General features: G+C 42.0%; 2 protein-coding genes across 2 annotated transcripts in view; one reads left to right on the forward strand and one right to left on the reverse strand.

Moving 5' to 3' along the window:
- The window catches only part of CDC73 (cell division cycle 73), a 194,808-nt gene that overhangs the window by 33,669 nt on the left and 139,731 nt on the right, over positions 1 to 21,408 (reverse strand). The window contains exon 11 of the mRNA XM_065408934.1: positions 12,168 to 12,225. Coding sequence (XP_065265006.1) covers positions 12,168 to 12,225 — 58 coding nt within the window. The remainder of the gene's footprint in view (positions 1 to 12,167; positions 12,226 to 21,408) is intronic.
- LOC135882357 (uncharacterized) lies at positions 110 to 11,135 on the forward strand. The gene is given in 5 exon segments (XM_065409253.1): positions 110 to 151; positions 8,074 to 9,042; positions 9,580 to 10,168; positions 10,257 to 10,279; positions 10,416 to 11,135. Coding segments are annotated over 5 exon segments (2,343 nt in total).

The raw sequence follows: 21,408 nt of genomic DNA on the forward strand, positions 1-21,408 counted from the left end.
AACATCAGGGCATGTTTAGTGTCCCCAACAATCTGGATTAGATGAGCTCCTCAGATGTCAGGTACAATAAAGCACGGCATATAGGCATAGCAGCCCTCAGACTGAAAAGATGGCCAGAAATCATCAAGAAGATTTAAACAACTGCATTATGGTAGAAATCCCTTCAACAGATGGGGAACATATACCCTAAGCTTGGACACAGGGTTTTCTCTTCTTGTTTTCAGGCTTCCAAGTTCAGTGACCTGCTTACATGGGAGATATTCCAGTTCAAGTGTGGAGTTATTTCATGGCTAGAAAATGAATGCAGCCATGGCTCACTTTAAACAACCTGGTAAAATCAGACAGAGACCCACTATGAAAGTTTTATAGTAATGAGCTCTCTTCTAGTACATTAGTTTTCTTTGGCTATCTCTTCCAACCATGCCAGCTCAGGTCAAGATAAAACAGTGCTGGCCTTGGTACTACTAATGAATAGGTTGGCTTGCTGTTCATTAGTACTCCCATAGATTACTTTTCGGTGAAAAGTCCACACCATTTTCAGGACTCCAAACAAACTTGCTGCTGAGGATGAGAATTCTTATCATTTGGGTTTAGCCTAGTTCAGAAATTAGAGAAAGTACAATATACCTTCAAGTCACAACTGGTACTAAGCATGACAAATTTCCTTAATTGATTTCCAGTGTTGTAACACACCTATTCATGCTTATTTATGACCAACTGTTTCAGAACCTAGCTGTGGTACTTAAGTATTCATCTCACACACACACACACACACACACACACACACACACACCCCTACCATCAGAAGATAGGGACCATATTTTTAATTATCTCTACCTGACACTGTCAAAACCATGGAAATAACTGGTCACACCACTTTTAACTATAAGGTCTGCAATGGTTTAGTAACTTCATTAATAAATATTGAAATATATGCCATTTTAAATGTTAAAATAATCCTAAATAAATACCGTTTCTTTCTGGAAGACATGAAGCTGTATTCGGCCACCTAGCTTTAGCATTAAATAAACTATTATATACAACAAAAACACTATAAAAAATTCTAAAATTTAAACAAAAAAATCTGAAATGATACGTCGGCAGCTCAAGTGCAACAAAATACTTTCATTTGATGGACCAAGCAAACATTCCCTGCAGACATATTCCTGATACCTGCTCTGCTATTAGTTTAATATCTTAAAGGATGAGGAAACAAAGTGTCGCAGGATGGGCATGATATGAATCCATTTTGAAGCAAAAATCCAAGAGACATACTTGCTCCAGATCTTTAATACCTCTGTTCTTAATTCTCTTTGCACCTTACAATATATGGAAGGCTAACCAGGGGGCAACACCAACATAACCTTTTTTAATATACAAATACACAGGTCTGTCAGTTAACGTGTGTGAAATTTCATCTAGCAGTGTGGCCATGTTGATGACAGTGGTTTATTCATTTGGATTTCTGCTCTTGCTATTTCTACCCTTTTCATATCCTTGTTTGTCAGTTCCAAATACATTCATATTCTCAACAGCCCTAGTGAGATAAATATGACAGACAGGGTGACCTTTCTAGTACTGAAACAACCGGGAAGATAAAAAAGAACAAAAAAAGGAATCACAATAACACAGCACAATCTAAAAACAATTTAGATGATTCAATACTTAATAGACTTTCATGGGGAAACTATTTTACAAAAGCAAATCTTTAAGCATTACTTTCACTAAAAAGATCCCAAGGAATTAACAAGGTATTTACCCACAACATCTGGTGATCTACCCAGGCCACACAAAGCAGTAGTTTTATATCTTGCTTTAGCAACATCTCTATTCACTGCTTAGTGAAAAGCTTAAAGAGCATCACTAAATTTATTTGATAAAGCTATGAAAAAAATTCTTGCCTAACACTTCCCAAAACAACATGGCCTTTGCAAACATCTTCACAGTATCTATACCTGACCAAGTCCTGTAAACAAATTTCTCCCAATCTTTCAAAATTTACCAGTTGTAACAGTCCACTTTTCTGAACGTGTGTATTTAACGTGAGCAAATCAATGACCACCACATTATACTAACGCACTAGGGAATATCACAGATTACAAAATTAAAGGGGAGAAGAGAAAATAAATATGGCACTCCTTGGGGTATTCTGCACCAAAAAACTTAAAAATTCTATGCACAGTATTTTAAAATTCTGCTAATTTTATTTGTCAAAATAACACTACATAATCATAACAGTTTCAATTATTTTGGTAATTTATTTCAAAATACCGGTCATCAAGTAGGTCTGTAACAATACAGACACAAAAATTCTCCCAGGAGTAGAGAGTTAAGGAAACCTCTATGACAACGCAGATCCTGTTTCTCTTCCCCCTTCCTCTCACCAGAGCCCAGCTGGGGGAGAGTGTGTGTGTGTGTGGGAGGGGGGGGGGCGGACACCCAAAAGCCCAGACGTGTCGTGTCCCCCCCCGCAGCCAGTACACCCGCACCCCCCCCAGAGCCCAGCCATGGAGCCCACCCAGCCCAGACAACCCTCCCTCCCTCCCCCCACCTGAGTCCAGAGGGAGAAACATCCTAATGCACGGTCCCAGGGTTGCAGGAAGTTTCCTGCATGCTGCCCTCTCCTTCCCTCAGGGCATGCTGGGAACTGCAGCTGCCAGGAACCCTCTAGCTCTCTCCCCCTCCCCCCAGCAGTGTTTTCTTTGTGCGAGCTGGGCTCTGCCAGGTCCCCTAGTGGTGGCTAGCAGCACTGCAGCCCATTTCTGTGGGGGAAAGGAAATTCTGCGCGCCTGTTAATTTCTGCAAAATTCTGCATTGTGCAGTGGTGCAGAATTCCCCCAGGAGTAGTATGGGTTTCAGTATAGTGGGGCCAATATTAGTCTAAGACACTGTTCTGTTGGGTTGGGATTGTTAAGTGGCTTCTAGTGTCACAATAAAATTGCTCCCCCCCCCCCCCCCGATGGGGTCCCCTGGGTAAGCACCAGCATTGTATATTGCTAGTGCTTTGAGACGCACTGGAAAGAATGGGGCGGTGTGCAAAGTCCACAGGTAAGTGGGGAACATCAAGACCTGGGAGATGGGTCGGAAATAGGAGGGCGCATGGGCTATAATGGTAGAGAGAAAGGAGGGTCAGGGCAAAACTGGGAGGCAAGATCAAATCAGTATCTTAGATGCTTATATACAAATGTGAGAAGTATGGGTAATAAGCAGGAAGAACTGGAAGTGCTAATAAATAAATACAACTATGACATTGTTGGCATCACTGAAACTTGGTGGGATAATACACGATTGGAATGTTGGTGTGGATGGGTACAGCTTGCTCAGGAAGGATAGACAGGGGAAAAAGGGAGGAGGTGTTGCCTTATATATTAAAAATGTACACACTTGGACTGAGGTGGAGCTGGACACAGGAGACGGAAGTGTTGAGTCTCTCTGGGTTAGGCTAAAAGGGGTAAAAAACAAGGGTGATGTCTTGCTAGGAGTCTACTACAGGCCACCTAACCAGGTGGAAGAGGTGGATGAGGCTTTTTTTAAACAACTAACAAAATCATCCAAAGCCCAAGATCTGGTGGTGATGGGGGACTTCAACTATCCAGATATATGTTGGGAAAATAACCGCGCGGCACAGATTATCCAATAAGTTATTGGACTGCATTGCAGACAACTTTTTATTTCAGAAGGTTGAAAAAGCTACGAGGGGGGAAGCTGTTCTAGATTTGATTTTAACAAATAGAGAGGAACTCGTTGAGAATTTGAAAGTAGAAGGCAGCTTGAGTGAAAGTGTTCATGAAATCACAGAGTTCGCAATTCTAAGGAAGGGTAGAAGGGAGTACAGCAAAATAGAGACAATGGATTTCAGGAAGGCGGATTTTGGTAAGCTCAGAGAGCTGATAGGTAAGGTCCCATGGGAATCAAGACTGAGGAGAAAAACAACTGAGGAGAGTTGGCAGTTTTTCAAAGGGACACTATTAAGGGCCCAAAAGCAAGCTATTCTGCTGGGTAGGAAAGATAGAAAATGTGGCAAAAGACCAGCTTGGCTTAATCACGAGATCTTGCATGATCTAAAAAATAAAAAGGAGTCATATAAAAAATGGAAACTAGGACAGATTACAAAGGATGAATATAGGCAAACACCACAGGAATGCAGGGGCAAGATTAGAAAGGCAAAGGCAAAAAATGAGCTCAAACTAGCTACAGGAATAAAGGGCAACAAGACGACTTTTTATCAATACATTAGAAACAAGAGGAAGACCAAGGACAGGGTAGGCCCACTGCTCAGTGAGGAGGGAGAAACAGTAACAGGAAACTTGGAAACGGCAGAGATGCTTAATGACTTCTTTGTTTCGGTCTTCACCGAGAAGTCTGAAGGAATGCCTAACATAGTGAATGCTAATGGGAAGGGGATAGGTTTAGAAGATAAAACAAAAAAAGAACACGTTAAAAATCACTTAGAAAAGTTAGATGCCTGCAAGTCACCAGGGCCTGATGAAATGCATCCTAGAATACTCAAGGAGCTAATAGAGGAGGTATCTGAGCCTCTAGCTATTATCTTTGGAAAATCATGGGAGACGGGAGAGATTCCAGAAGACTGGAAAAGGGCAAATATAGTGCCCATCTATAAAAAGGGAAATAAAAACAACCCAGGAAACTACAGACCAGTTAGTTTAACTTCTGTGCCAGGGAAGATAATGGAGCAAGTAATTAAGGAAATCATCTGCAAACACTTGGAAGGTAGTAAGGTGATAGGGAATAGCCAGCATGGATTTGTAAAGAACAAATCATGTCAAACCAATCTGATAGCTTTCTTTGATAGTCTTGTAGATCAGGGAGAAGCGGTGGATGTGGTATACCGAGACTTTAGTAAGGCATTTGATACAGTCTCGCATGATATTCTTATCGATAAACTAGGCAAATACAACTTAGATGGGGCTACTATAAGGTGGGTGCATAACTGGCTGGATAACCGTACTCAGAGAGTAGTTATTAATGGTTCCCAATCCTGCTGGAAAGGTATAATAAGTGGGGTTCCGCAGGGGTCGGTTTTGGGACCGGCTCTGTTCAATATCTTCATCAACGACTTAGATATTGGGATAGAAAGTACGCTTATTAAGTTTGCAGATGATACCAAACTGGGAGGGATTGCAACTGCTTTGGAGGATAGGGTCATAATTCAAAATGATCTGGACAAATTGGAGAAATGGTCTGATGTAAACAGGATGAAGTTTAACAAAGACAAATGCAAAGTGCTCCACTTAGGAACAATCAGTTTCACACATACAGAATGGGAAGAGACTGTCTAGGAAGGAGAACGGCAGAAAGGGATCTAGGGGTTATAGTGGACCACAAGCTAAATATGAGTCAACAGTGTGATGCTGTTGCAAAAAAAGCAAACATGATTCTGGGATGTATTAACAGGTGTGTTGTGAGCAAGACACGAGAAGTCTGGTTAGGCCTCAACTGGAGTATTGTGTCCAGTTCTGGGCACCACATTTCAAGAAAGATGTGGAGAAATTGGAGAGGGTCCAGAGAAGAGCAACAAGAATGATTAAAGGTCTTGAGAACATGACCTATGAAGGAAGGCTGACAGAATTGGGTTTGTTTAGTTTGGAAAAGAGAAGACTGAGAGGGGACATGATAGCAGTTTTCAGGTATCTAAAAGGGTGTCTTAAGGAGGAGGGAGAAAACTTGTTCACCTTAGCCTCTAAGGATAGAACAAGAAGCAATGGGCTTAAACTGCAGCAAGGGAGGTTTAGGGTGGACATTAGGAAAAAGTTCCTAACTGTCAGGGTGGTTAAACACTGGAATAAATTGCCTAAGGAGATTGTGGAATCTCCATCTCTGGAGATATTTAAGAGGAGGTTAGATAAATGTCTATCAGGGATGGTCTAGATAGTATTTGGTCCTGCCATGAGGGCAGGGGACTGGACTCGATGACCTCTCGAGGTCCCTTCCAGTCCTAGAATCTATGAATTCGGGGAGGGTTGAAGGTGTGAATGTGGAGTGAAAGATTTCTTTGCAGGTTGCGAGAGGCCGAAGAGGGAGAAAGAGAGAAGAGAGTGGGTTAACTCGATGCTCCAGCTAGGTCCGAAGATAAGACGCTGACTCCAGCCCAAGGCCACGGCACACAACCGACTCTCGGCTGCCTGCCAAGAAAGACAGGGGCCTGGATTCCAACCCCAACCAGCTGTGAGAAAGGAGGATTCGGCTGAACAGAACTGCCGGGGCTGCGAAAATGAGTGAGACGGCGAAGGCCAGCGAGGGGGAAAACAGAGTCTTGCGCCCCTCACGCCGGTGTATTTTGGGAAAGCTAAGGAAGGCACAGAAAGCCGGTTTGGACTGGTACAAAGAGCACAGGGGACAGAGGTCCCTGAACGAAATGCCCCCAAAAGAACCCAGGACTTAAAACCCTCTTGAGAGCTGAAGCAAGTCAGAGATCAACAGCGGACCCTGGACGGCCTGCGCACAGGTCAGAACTCTCGTCCACCCTTCCCCCTCTTCTTACGTTACACCCAGGCTTGGCCAGCCCTGGGTTGTGCGTGTGAGAGTGTGAAAGTGGGTTAGGGCATGGGGACTAACGCTTTCTTCCTTCCTTTGAGTGACGTGGGGAGCCCCCGCACTCACCGCTGTTATTTTATTAATAAAGCTTTAAAACTTAGTCACTTGGTGTGCTCCTTCATCTCCTCCCCTGACGATTCTGTGACCTCAGCCTGATCACCTGACACCCCAGGCAGACTGGTAACAGAAATCTGTCACACCAGGTATACTTAGTCTTGACTCAACATGGGGAGATGTTCTAGATGACCTCTAAAGGTCCCTTCCAGCCCTACGTTTTTATGATTCTATGATTTTGATGCACAATATGCTGTGTGTTATGATCCCAACAGTAATGGATTGGGAGAGGGGGGGGAATTTTTCGGTCCACAATGCTATTAAGAGTTTTTGCTCCTGCCTCATCACACCAGTTTTTGATTTTAGTCAACACCCTTCCACTATACCTCCCCTCCCTGAATCCGTCCCTTTCATCCCCCTCATATCCCTGATTCTTCTCTCAAATCCATCCTCTCCCACTCTCATATTCCCCCGTGCCATCAATTCCTCTGGTCTCCCAAAACACAAAAGCTGTCTTAGCATGTAAGCCACCAATATTGTAAGGTATTCAAATATTCAATATTGTAAGGTATTGGGGTGTATGGGGTTGTCAGGGAGGGGTAGTACCTCTGATGGGGGAGCAGTCTTACTCCTAGGAGTAGCTCATCCACTTTGGTCCCCACTTGACACCCAGCTTTCACCTGTGGCTCCAAGTAGCTGTCAGCATGTGACAGCGGCCACACCCCGGAGACAGTCTCGACTGGCGGGCTAAACCAGATGAGGGTAGCCGATGAGTATGAGACTCTCGGTGAGTCAGGGCCTGTCTACCCATTGCATGCGAAGGCTGGATCCGGCTGACTGAGGCAACCTGGTTCAATGGTCAGGAAGGCAGTGACAGCAAGCGTTGTGGAACGCTTAAGAGCACGACAAGACACATAGGCGTCCTGGTCATCCACTGCGCCCCGTCCTATCTCCAGCCGTCTCGACTTCTGTCCTGCCACTGGATACAGATAGGAACTGGGAAGAGAGAGTGAGGCTGACGTTGCGCAACTCTCCCTCATTTTAATCCAATTCACGTGCAAGTCTCTACATCATATCATATCAAGTACTGTGGCGATGGGCGAGCGACGAAGCAGCAGGTGTGGATACACTGGGAGTTGTAGCCGCGGACCTGCACACAGGCGGCTCAGGCATAATGGTCGTTCCTCACTGACTGAAGCAGCAGTGGAGCTCGGCATCTTCTTGAGCGACTGAGCAGCCCTATTCAGGATTGCACTGCTCACCTCCGTAGAATGAGGAGGGGCTAGAAAAGGTGCCCTAAACATTGCCTGCTTCACCTTACCCTGGCCAGCATACCGTGGCTGGCGGGGATCCCATAAAAGCGATCGAACAAAAACAAAAACAAAACTTAGAGTGACACTGATCACTATTGGCACATGGAATGTGCGCACGTTACTGGACAACATCACGGCAGACAGACCGGAGAGAAGAACAGCACTTGTCGCTAGAGAGCTCGCACGCTACAACATTGACATTGCAGCCCTTAGCGAAACTCGCCTTGCTAATGAAGGACAGCTATCCGAGTCAGGCGGTGGCTATACATTCTTCTGGAGTGGCCGTAGCAGTGATGAGCGTCGCGAATCTGGAGTTGGCTTCACCACCAAGAATCATCTTGTTCGGAAACTTGCCAGTTCCCCCAAGGGTATGAATGACCGGCTTCAAAAAGGAAAACAAGCTACTTTGATCAGCGCATATGCTCCTACAATGACCAACCCAGAGGACGTGAAGGATAAATTCTACGAAGAACTAGATACTCTGCTATCGTCAGTGCACTGCACAGACAAGCTAATTCTGCTTGGCGATTTTAACACAAGAGTCAGATGCGATGCCGCAGCCTGGGAAGGAGTCATCGGGAAAAATGGAGTGGGAAAGTGCAACAGCAATGGCCTGTTACTGCTGAAAACTTGTGCAGCACATGGCCTTCTGATCAGCAATACAGTCTTCCGCCTTCCTACCCGTAACAGGACTTCGTGGATGCATCCCCATTCAAAGCACTGGCATTTGATCGATTAGGTCATCATCAGGAGAAGGGACAGACAAGATGTCAGGGTTACAAAAGCTATGTGTGGCGCTGACTGTTGGACGGATCATAGGGTCATAGTATCCAAAATGAAGCTCCGTATCATGCCGAAGAGACGACCACAAGGCTGTAAGGCTCTCAAAAGGATCAACGTGTCGAAGCTGAAGAACAGCCGCATCACTGAAAATCTAGCGGAAGACCTAGAGAATGAGCTTGCTGATCTTCGTATTGAGGATGACGCTGAGAAAGACTGGGAGCGATTCTGCAACACTGTCCATACAGCTGCATCGAAGGTATTGGGGCCCTCCACATGCAGGCGGCAAGACTGGTTTGACGAAAATGATGCAGAAATCCAGGCCTTACTTGCTGAGAAGCACCGCCTGCATCGTGCATATCAAAACGATCCATCCTCGGCGGCAAAGAAGACCGCCTTTATCAACGTTCGCAGAACAGTACAGAACCGATTGCACAAAATGCGGGACTTGTGGCTGAGCGCCAAAGCAGATGAAATACAGGCATATGCGGACAGGAACGACTTTAAGCAGTTTTATGAAGCCCTTAACACACACTATGGTCCACAGTCTTCTGGGAGCTTTCCCCTCCTGAACTCTGATGGTACTGTGCTCCTTACAGAGAAGACGCAGATTCTCCAGAGATGGGCTGAACACTTTGAAGCAATTCTCAATCGCCCCTCAGTCATCAATGATGAGGCCATTGGCAAGATGCCCCAGGTTGCAGTCAATGACTCCATGGATGCTTCACCAGAAGAGGACGAAGTGAAGAAAGCTATCAATCAACTGTCAAGTGGCAAAGCCCCAGGGTCAGATGCCATACCAGCAGAGGTGTACAAAGTCGGTGGACCCGTGCTGCTACGGAAACTCACTGAGCTGTTTCAGTCCTTCTGGAAGCAGGGAACCATTCCACAGGAATTTAGAGACGCGTCCATCTTGCACCTCTATAAGAGGAAGGGCAATCGCCAGGTCTGCGACAATCACTGTGGAATCTCGCTGCTTTCTACAGCGGGGAAAGTTCTTGCACGGGTTCTGTTGAACCGATTGATCACTCACCTGGAGAAGGGCTTACTGCCAGAATCACAGTGTGGCTTCCGCAAGGGTCGTGGGACTATTGACATGATCTTCGCTGTGCGTCAGCTACAGGAGAAATGTCAAGAGCAGAATCGTGAACTCTGCACAACTTTTGTGGACCTCACGAAAGCATTTGACTCTGTCAGTCGCCAGGGCCTGCGGAGGATCATGTCGAAATTTGGCTGTCCAGACAGATTTATACGAATGGTACGTCAGTTTCATCACGGTATGATGGCTCGTGTCCTGGATGACGGTGAAACATCTGAGGCCTTCCCAGTCACCAACGGCGTCAAGCAAGGGTGTGTTTTAGCACCCACTTTGTTCAGCATGATATTCTCTGCCACTCTGACTGATGCCTTTCAACACTGCACTGAAGGAGTAGGCCTGAAGAATAGAACTGATGGGAAATTATTCAGTCTGAGGTGACTGCATGCCATCACCAAGGTGAAGGGAACTGTACGTCGAGACTTTCTCTTTGCCGATGATTGTGCTCTGAATGCTAGTACTGAGCCAGAAATGCAAGCCAGTATGGACAAGTTTTCAACTGCATGCAATAACTTGGTCTCACCATTAACATCAAGACGACTGAGGTCATGCACCAGCCAGCTCCCCACGCTCCGTACTCAGAACCGTCCATCACTGTAAATGGACAGAGACTTCAGACAGTGGACCACTTCATGTACCTGGGCAGTACCCTTTCCCAAGCAGTGTCAATCGATGAAGAAGTAAACTGCAGAACTGCTAAAGCCAGCTCTGCATTTGGCCGATTGCGCTTCAATGTTTGGGAATGTCGAGGGATCAGCCTATCAACGAAGCTGAAGTTCTACCGAGCAGTGGTGCTTCCAACTCTGCTGTACGCCTGCGAGACGTGGACTGTCTATCGCAGTCATGCACGAAGGCTCAATCACTTCCACATTTCCTGTCTGCGAAAGCTTCTAAAAATCAGATTGCAGGACAAAGTGCCCGATACTGATGTCCTTATTAGAGCCAGTCTGCCGTCAGTTCACACATTGCTGATGAGAGCCCAGACCAGGTGGGCCGGACATGTTGTGAGAATGTCAGATGAACGCATTCCTAAACAGTTCTTCTATGGAGAACTCACTCAGGGAAAGCGCTCCCATGGAGGACAAAAGAAGCGATTCAAGGACACGCTGAAGACCTCTTTGAAGTCCTTCGAGATCAACACCGCCACATGGGAAATCTTCGCACTGAACTGTTCAGCATGGCACAGCCTCATTCACACAGGCAGTAATACCTGTGAGGCAAGGCATATTGCTGAGGCTGAAAAAAAGCGTGAGCTGCGCAAGTCCAGAGCTGCTCGTACATCATCGACAGTGCCATTACATGTTTGCCCGACGTGTGACAGGATGTTCCACGCCTGAATTGGACTGATCAGTCATCTTCGGACGCACAAAGCCCGGTCATCAAAAGAATGAGTTGTTGAGGTCTTCATCGATAACGATGGACGAACATCAAGGTATTCAAAGGAAGCCATGATCTTGGCTGGGGTTCTAAGAACTACCGTAATGCTAATTCTACTAATATTAATAATATCTGGATAGCACCTACCACATTTTTAGACACTCAGTGAACAAGAAGAAAGGGAATTTGTGGAAAGGTTCTTGAAAATTAATAATAGTGCCCAATGCATGACTAAGAAAAAAAATCATGCCAGGATGGCATTTCCCCCCACCCTTATCACTGGGCCAAGACAAATACTTGGAAGAACTATACTATCACTGAACACATTTGTACCAGTTGCCAGATTTTTCCTAGCTCTAACAGGTGTAGTGATATTGAAACTTTGTCATGGAAGTAATGGTATACAGAATGACTGCTTGATTTCAACATTTTAGCTGCCAGTCTCAAGAAACTACAGAATAGAAATTTACTACTACACACTATTTCAATGCTGGTATTAAGTATTTGGAGAAAGTATAAAGCATAGAGGTTTTTTGCTTTAATGGTTCATAAGAAATCAGCTGTTAAATTCAACTCAAAATTGAAATGAAACACCCCCACACACAAACTCAAATACCTTAAGTTTTGGGCACCAGTAGCTCTTGAATTGCTAGGTCTAGAAATAAAAGTTTTATGGTGTGCCAAAGTTGGATTTCAAACTATTCCAACAGTATATGATATTTGATTCTAGCCCTGGTAGTTCACAATAAATCAGATTGTAAAATTGCTACTAGTCCATCAACCTAGCAGTGCTATTTCTGCTCTAGCTCAGGGTGAACATAGCTAATCTCAGACCTTGGACGACTGCAATGATAATATGTTAATTAATACACAGTGGCTATAGACTTCCAATACATATCTTAACAAAATGTATTAGGATTTTAGCTACAATCTTGTCCTATCTCAAAACGCTTTCATTCCAAATAATACACAAATAAAGTAATATTGTTTACCTGGTCTTGGCACAGGCTGTGCTGCTGGGGTTTGAGTTTTCCGGGCAGAAGCACCTTCCTTTAAAAAAAAAAAAAAAAAAAAAAAGAGAGAGAGAAAAAGAGTTAACATTTGAATAGCTTTTCTCTTATTCAGCTTCCCTTTTAGTTAAATATAAAACAGCTTTTTAATGATGATTAGGACATAACATATTCTAACAACTAAATATGCAGAAAACTGATCAGAAAACTCTTCACAACCACTGTTTTGGACTTAAAAAGTCTGAAAATTAAAAAAAAAAAACACCTTTTTTTTGCATGTTAACGGTCTATCCACCACAATTAGTATATACCAGTCAACATTTTATCATAAGGCGAAATTGCAGATTTACAAGATTAACGTTTTCACCTTTTAATAAGTAAATACAAATATCTAGCTCTTAAATAGTGGTCTTTACCAGTAAATTTCAGAGCACTTTATAAGGGAGGTCAGTGTCATTAGATATGGCAACTGAGGCAGAGAGGTGAAGTGACTTGACCAAGGTTTCCCAGTAGACTAGTAGCAGAGCCAGGAATATAACCCAAGTCTCCTGAGTCCCAGTGCAGTGCACTGCTCTACCCACTAGGAAACAGTGCTTCCCTTTTTACATATGATCACTTGGACAAGATATAATATGAGAAAAAGTGGATAACTGTCCACATCACAAACCAAAACTGGTATTATTCTCTGAATCTACTCATGAGATGCTCTGGGCTGGAATGTTATGGCCAGGATTTTGAAAGGCATTTCTGTTCTGAAAAGTCCGTATATAAAAACTGTACCTTCTTGCTCAGTAGATCTGAGCATGTGTCTTCCATGTCTTATCTGTTTACTTTAACATACAAAAACAAATCTGTACCACCACTCTTTACTCCTGTTCGCTCTGCAGCGCCAACACATTAGCCAAGAGTGAGCCAATTATAATTGGTTCTGAATCAACATTACAGTTGTTTCAAATGGAAGGACAAATTCTGTTCTCATTTATTCCTGTGAAACGATATTGGATATAAAATCCTTAGATAATGCACAAATGCAAAAAGGACTAGCTTAAGTTTACAGGTCTGACTGAATAATCACTTTTTGATCTGTAAACTGAGCATACACTTGATCTGGAAATCATTGAGACATTAAAACACTGAACCCCAAAATACCATTGTTATGAAGTGCTCCGCAACCCTAAATGGGGAACGATTTTCAAAAGAGCTATATGAAAGGGAGGTCATCACCTGCTTCCCACATGGGTATGTAAACAAGTAACACTGTGATCTGTAACTAAGAAAATTCGTCAGTAGGACACTGAAGACCAGGAGCTACTAGATCAATGACACTTTTAAAGTCACACAACATTAAGATTTAGACCCTCTAAATCTTAACGTTTCTCCAATATAAGTTAAAACTCAATCTTGATCTGTAAAACTATGTGATATGAGCATAAGGATGCATCAGTTGTCAACTTACTGAAGGCTCAAATTCAGTCAGACATCTCTCCACTGAACTTCAAAAGCCTGATTAATTACATACAGGTAGGACTCAGCTTAGTATACAGCTTCTTCAACTTCTAAAGCAACTACTCTGCTGCTGACCTTGACGCAAGGATTTAACTTCCTCCTTAGAAGAAAAGGATTAATGCTGAATTTCTCTGTGCGGTTTTCGGTTGGTTAAAATACCGTGGTCTATGCTGGCTGCTACATTAACTTTAAAAATAATTTTTGCAAGACATGCTGCATCTCTGCTCTGGACAAGCTATTTTTTGCCACTGTCCCTTCAGAGTAACTATTCAACTGCACAGAAATTGGTAAAAGTCAAAGCATTGCACTTTAAGGGCAAAGCAGCAAGCCAAGCTGGCAAGAGCAAAGGATGGCTACCTTAGAGAGATCCCTTGCTACTAAAGAACAGCTGGAATGTGAGACTCAACACCTTTTTTTTTTTTTCCCCTGAGAAAGTGAGAATAAGATTTCCGCAGTCCATCTTTACAGGAAAGTCAATGTCATGGTCTGCATGAAGACAATGTTGCCACAAAGGGGTTTTAGTTGTATATTTTGAAGAATATTCTTAATGTTGCCTCCCATAAACTTAATGTACAAAAAATCCCAAATTAGTAAATTTCCTGGGTGCAGGGAGATGGGGGTGCAGGGGTGCAGGGAGAATCAGAGCAAGCGCCCACAGATAAAGACAAAAGCTCACAAACATAGAAAAAGCCATAGCAATTCAGTTTTAAACAGCGTTTTAGATCATACCCTAGCACTATTCTTTCTCAGACTCTATAGCAACACTTTTGTATAGAAGTCCATACTGTTTGATTTTCAGAGAGTAAAGTCAGTTGTATTTATAGCACATAGCCCTTCCTTAAATTGTTACCTTGTTTCCCTCATCATATTAATATAATAAATTAATTTAATTATTAATTGAAAAACTTTTAAAAATACCAGCTAACCAACCTTAAAAAGTCATCTTATTGTGCATAATAAGAACATACAGCTCTTAAGACCCACCTGCTAAAAAGTGGCAATAGAAGTACTGGAAGGTGGGAGAGGAAAGAGTACAGGAATGCAGACGCAACATGCCAAGTCAAAGACAGGTCTGCAACCCTCCAGACACATTCTAGCACGAGAGCTGAGTGCAGAGTTTCAGCATTTTGTGACTAAGTTTTTGAGGAAAATCACTAGACTTCCACTCACAGGACTGGGCAAGGCATGCTACATTCTTTGTCCCTGCAACATGCTGAACAACTTGAGTACTTCCAGCCAAATATACAGGGAAAAAAGCAACAACTAAGTGTAGTAAACTCTGAAGCCTAACTAACATTGCCAACTATGTTCACTGCTAGTCATTTTAGCAGAAGCTTCCAGCTAATGGCAAAGGAAGGCAAGGGAGTTAGACTCCCAATTCCCATTCAGTGAGATTTGATTACCTAACTTCCTTTGGCTGGGGTTTTCAAGGGACAATACATGTTTATGCATTGTGGTTGGATATTAGAGTCAGAGAGAGGTGGGAGACAACATCTGAGGGGAGAAATGTGTCTCCCCTGTGTAGCTACATCAGTAGAGTAGTTAAGTGAAAAAAGCCCAACAAAACCTGGAAAGCAGGATTTTGGATTTGGAATGTATGACAAGAGGCACAGTTAGCTCTCATCTGACTATATGTTAGTCACTCAATAGCAGAAAGATAAGAAATTATTTCCTAGAGTATAAAGCCCATTTTATACCATGCAATAACATTCACTATTCTTCCACATTTTAAAGGACCACCATTTAAGCTGCATGGGGAAAATTATGAAACCTGGACGAACTCTATACAATAAAGGACCTGTAAGAAAGCAGTACATTCTTGAAATCTTGGATAATACAGGACAGGCAAAAAGGAAGTCACCTATTCGTTAAACAATCACTCTTCTAGTATTAGCACTGTTTAAGGAGGCAATGAAGCATTGCTAACCACACAGCTCCATTCTCTGACATCCCAATTTCACACCGTGTTCTAAGAGCCCTGAGCAAATCCCCACTACATTATGTTATAGTTGTCATACTTCTAGCTAGGTAAGACAGGACGGAACTCTTCAATAAAACCACTCCTTAAATCAGTCATAGGAGTTACTAGAGACACAGGGAACACTCCATCCCAAAGCCTGAGAGCAAGAACAGCACCTGCCAGCTATACAGGGTGGAGGATGGAGATTAGGAATCTAACAGTCAGGCTTGCAAGCCAGTGCTGAGAACTAGCACAAGGCCAGCTCCTAAAAATCCCTCTCCAAGCTACCCAGGATAAATCACTTGTACTTAATGTTAAAACCATATGGCACATTTCCAAAGGATACAGCTAATTCATATTTACTGTAGAACATTATGCACCTTCTTCAAAGGCTAAAAAAGAATTTTTATGATAAACTGTTGTTTTGAACAGCATGCTGTCTCATAGCATCTGTTTTCAGATGGGTAGCACACAGAAATTGGCACTAAGAAGACTTGTACATCTGATTATCTTAGTTTTGTGGTCTTGCCATTATGAATTATAATGGCAAACTTTTGTTCTGTAAAACATATTTTGTAGTTTATATGTATGTGTGGTTTCTTTCTTCCATAGGCTATACATATAATGCCAGAATAACATGTATACAAAACTACCCTGAGGATATTATTAATTTCAAGGGGCACATGTTTTTCCCTGAATTTTCATCTTTATTGTAGAACAAACCAATGATCAATGTTTCACACCTGAAGTCAAAGGAAAAATATAAATACCACCAAATAACTAGAGAATGGAAGCATTTAAGACCGTGAAGTGACAAGATATCTGATTAGTTGTGCTGTAGCAAATAATTTCAACAATTATATTTAAATGAATGGATAATATACAAAGGTGACCAGCATCTGGGAGGGGGAAAATATTTGGACTCTTCAGAGAAATGAAGAATAAAGAATTAGGGTCAAAGTAAGGATTGTAATGAAGGAGAGAAGTGAAGTACAAAGAGGAGTTCAACCAAGATTCAAAAAGCCATACTCCTATAAAAGACATCTTACTTTGAAATTGCTTTATTCCACCTCTTTTCCCTTTAAGATTACTGATGGTTTAATCTTTCTGACCCTCACATTAAAAACTGTGCAGATCATGTAGAAGGAGAAGCAATTATTAATAACTGTTTAAAGAGTACGAGATTTCAACACTACTTGTTTAAAATTTCCTGCAATGAGACAAATATATCACACCTACTGAACAAATGACACTCATTGTCTCATAAAAGTTTCTGAACTTTTTTGCTCAAAGGATGACATATCTAATTCTTATGCATAAACTGTGTTAGACTGGTAAGGAGTAGATTATGAATATTTATAAACAAATTCAGTAATTGTCACAAAACCCTGTAATTTCAAAAACACAAATCTTCCTTAGACAGACTTCTTACACAATATTTTAATCACGACCAAGTTAGTTTACTTTTCCTAATTTACCTTGCAAAGTTGTATTTCGCTAACTCATGACTTACACACTTAACATTAGGGTCTTAATCAACTTTCATTATCTGTTTTTCTGCTCCCACGTAACTACCATTTCGCTTTTAGGTATGAGTATCAGCCTAATTTATTATTACATATTCAGTATATTCACAATATAACAGCATCCAATGTATGTGTTTTCAGTAAAGAGTCATTCATTCCATTTCAATACTCCTTGCTCCTACAGTATCAGACTCAACAACTCAAAATATGCATCAAGAGAACTTTAATCTTAAAGCATATTTCTCAAACTTCAACTACATAACAGAGCCTATGGTGAATGAACAATGGGTACTGTTGTATAAATTTAGATGGAATAAATGGGCCAAAGATGTTAACATAACCCAGTTAACGTCCAACATTAAACAGTGTTAAAGAAGGTTCAGTGTTTGGTATACAGAGACCTCAGACTGCTTAGAACCATGGCAAACACACCACTGAAATCCTTTTAAACTTTTATTAAAGGTACAGAAAAGAGGGAGAAACAGTTAAGCCATTTGAAGTATTAAGTAAGGCTTTCATTTTAACATTTCTTTTTCCCTTTAGCTGGAGAGAGTTTTAGAAGGAAAAAAATCCTTGTTTTTTAGTGGTTTCAAAGATGGCAACAACTGTCCTTTTTGGGAAAGGAGAAGTAGTTAGTTGAGATGAACTGGAGCTGCTGCTGCTGCTGCTAAAATCTGAAACTATTTCATGCCAGGAGGTGTATGGGATTCAGCTGGAGCTGGTAGAGATGGCAGTATTATCTGGGTCCCTCTTTCTGGCCCAGTCTGGTCAGGACATCTCTTAGGATTAGGACCGAAAAGGAGCAGGGGCCTCAGGTAGCAGCCATGATGGTGAAGTTTGCTTCAGTAGCCTCCATCTGTTTTTCTACACACACACCCTCACCCCGCCCCCGGTCTCTTTCTTTAAGGACACACAAAGGGAGCGATGAGTAGAATAGCCCATCCACTCATTATTCCCTCAACCAATTAGGCCTAATATCCAACTCACCAATTTTGGTTCATTAATTTCCAGTCCCCTATCTTCTGGTTTTACCAAGCCTGATTACAACAGAGTTCTTGAATTATATCAATACGGTCTTTTTATTTGGACTAATTCAGTCTGTCTGGTTCTCTTGCATCTGTTTATAACATGCATTATTGAAAGTAACTTGACCTATTTTCCATCATCTTTTGTTATTATACATTGTTGTATTATTTATAAACCTTTACATACTTTTTACAACAGAGCTCACAAAGTAAATTTATTGGCCCAATTATCACAACAGTACTCTAGACCTGTACCACTGGCATAAATACAAAATACAATAATACATCTAAAAATCTAACTCTTTGCACATAATTGAAGAAACCAAAAAATGATTTTTGAATTCTTACCTGTCCTTGAAATTAAGTTTTTGTTATGTTCTACTCAACTCTTGCTTTTTCAGATATTTTTCTATTTTGGCTTTAAAACTTCCTAAACCACAACCAGCCTCTCATCACTCATAATGTGGTTCATGCCATTTTCACAGTAAGACTACGGAACTAGATGTTAGCTAGTGAGTGAAACTTTCAAAATTTGCATACATTATATCGCTGCTCATAAGGTTTCCATATGAAAATCCACAATCTGACTGTACTGTTTTCTACCTTTTGAAGAAAACAGTTTTAGCAGCAAGGGACAGAGACATAAGTCTAGCTAGGCATAAAGCTACTGTTTCTATCTTTAAAAGCCATCGAACCTATAAACTGTGCATGAAACCTGTACACACAACTACACCTTCCTGTCAATGTAACTCTATCTTGTCTTCCTCTGCTAGTTACACTGACTTGCTGCATCTTATTTTAATAGAGCTTGCAAGTTCTTTAGGATGGTCTCTTACTATGCATTTGTATAGCACTCAGCACAACGTGGCCCCAATCTGACTTACTTTAATACTAGTCAATATACTGAGTAGCTAGAAAATTTGAAAAATAATCGTATTTGGGGAATAGTTTGCACTACATCACAACTTATCATTAAGGCTGCGAGTTTGTCACGGAAGTCACATATTTTGTGACTTTCTGAGACCTCCGTGACTTCTGCAGCGGCCAGCATGGCTGGCCCGGGGGCAGATTCGGGCCATCGCACCTCTTCCCCCAGCAGCAGCAGGAGTTTGGGTGTGGGAGGGGGCTCGGGGCTGGGGCGCTGAACGGCGTGAGGGCTTGGGGCGGTGCTTACCTCCGGGGGCTCCCCGGAAGTGGCGACATGGTAAGCCAGGAGGCTCTGCCCACTGCCTCCGCCTGCAGGCACTGCCCCTGCAGCTCCCATTGGTTTTGGTTCCTGGCACCTCTGCCTAGGGGCTGCAGGGACATGACGGCTGCTTCCAGAAGCCACACTGAGCTGGGTAGGGAGCCTGCCAGTCCCCCCCACTAATCCCCCCCCCCAACCAGAGCACCCGCCAGCCCCCAGGCCACCGCTGCCCCCCTCCCCCCTAGAGCACCCATGGTGCCCCTGGGCTGCCCCCTGCCCCAAAGCACCCAAGTTTTAGTCAGGGGTATATAGTACAAGTCATGGACAGGTCACAGGCAGTGAATTTTTGTTTACTGCCCGTGACCTGTCCATGGCTTTTACTAAAAATATCTGTGATTAAAACGTAACCTTACTTATCATCCTCACAAAAGCAACAGGGAGTTTCCCAGCTGTCACAGATTTAACCAACTCTAGTCATATTAACTAAGGCTATTATTTTTATAAAGTATACTAGTTTTTCCTCATATTCCTTAACCTAAAGTTGTCATAAGTGAATTAAATATTTTGTGATACATTATTCTTGCTTTTTTTGTTGACTTAATTTGCAAAATTCAGTAACTGTCAATGGATTTCCCTGTCTTTAGTCAGGTCCCACTGTACATTTAAATACTGCCTATTTCTAAAGTCTGAAGGAGCATTAACATTCATAGTTTGAATTATATCAATTGACTGATGAATTGACAAAGTAATTTTCTTTAATTCTGGTATTGCCATAATATAAATCATTACTACAATTTGGGAAAATACCCCTAAGATTATAAGACAGGTATATACTGTGTTGTACAACCTTTTCCCAAGAAGCATGTGTTATTTTTCCTTGGAGGAATCTTTTGTGCATACAAGTTAGCTTACATTCTAATGTAGTGCAACTTGGGTGGGGGCTGGTTATTTAAAAAGAGGTTGCTTATTGCTACTATTTAAGTCATAAATTATAGCAGTGAGTGAAGCTTTCAAAATTTGTATGCCTTATATCACGGCTCATCCGGTACCGAAATGGTTTCTATATAAAAACCCACAAATTGATTGCACTGTTTTTTGACCTTTTGAAGAAAACAGTTTTAGCAGCAAGGGACAGAATTGACAATTTGATGCCATCTTGTGGCTTTCCTAATTGTGGGAGTTTAATTTTCATTCTGGTCCTTTCAACATTTTTGCCCTTTATCGCATTTAAAAATAAACTTGTGCTAGAGTTTTACTCAGAAACATTAACATTTAAATACATCCATACTACTGAAATATAACGTAAGTGCAGGTAAAGAGGATAACATAGCAACAGAAAATAATAATTTGCACGGTCCACCTTCAGCCTGGACATATACAATGTAAAACAGCTTTCCATATTACTGCCACTATAGATAGCTAGCCTAATAATTCAACATTTCATCATTAAGTTTTTCTACTTATTAAAAGTTTTGGCATTTCAATCATGGGCAAGAATGAAACACTTCATCTGACAGTGAACTTGTAAACTCCATAAATATTGAGAAACATTTACCTATTCAATTTCAGGGAGAACCATGTATAAATATCTGATTTGCAACTACTACAGTATTATGATGGGAAAGCTGTACAAAGATGTGTGGTATCAATGCCCAGAAAAACTAGAGAACCAAACAAATCAAAGCTAGAATTATTGTTGAATGAGCTTCTGTTCTTTGAGAAAGTGAGGGTTTACAGTCTATATCAAGTATACATTTTTGTAGAAATTACATTTTATGTGCTTTAAATTACTACAAAAGAGACACGCAATAAAAGGTGTAAAGACAAAAACTGCAAAGACTTAGAGGTGGTAAACATGTGGCCTGCTTGAGACATCCACCCATCCCACAATGATGATTCAAATTCTGTGAAATGCAAGATGTCAATTAAAAAAGGTTTTTTGCCCTTATATCTGTGTGTGTGTGGGGGGGGAGGTGGGGGGACCCTTCTAAGTATGAATCAAGCACAAACAAATAACTCA

Source organism: Emys orbicularis, chromosome 8 (assembly GCF_028017835.1).
Source record: "Emys orbicularis isolate rEmyOrb1 chromosome 8, rEmyOrb1.hap1, whole genome shotgun sequence".
Taxonomy (NCBI): domain Eukaryota; kingdom Metazoa; phylum Chordata; order Testudines; family Emydidae; genus Emys; species Emys orbicularis.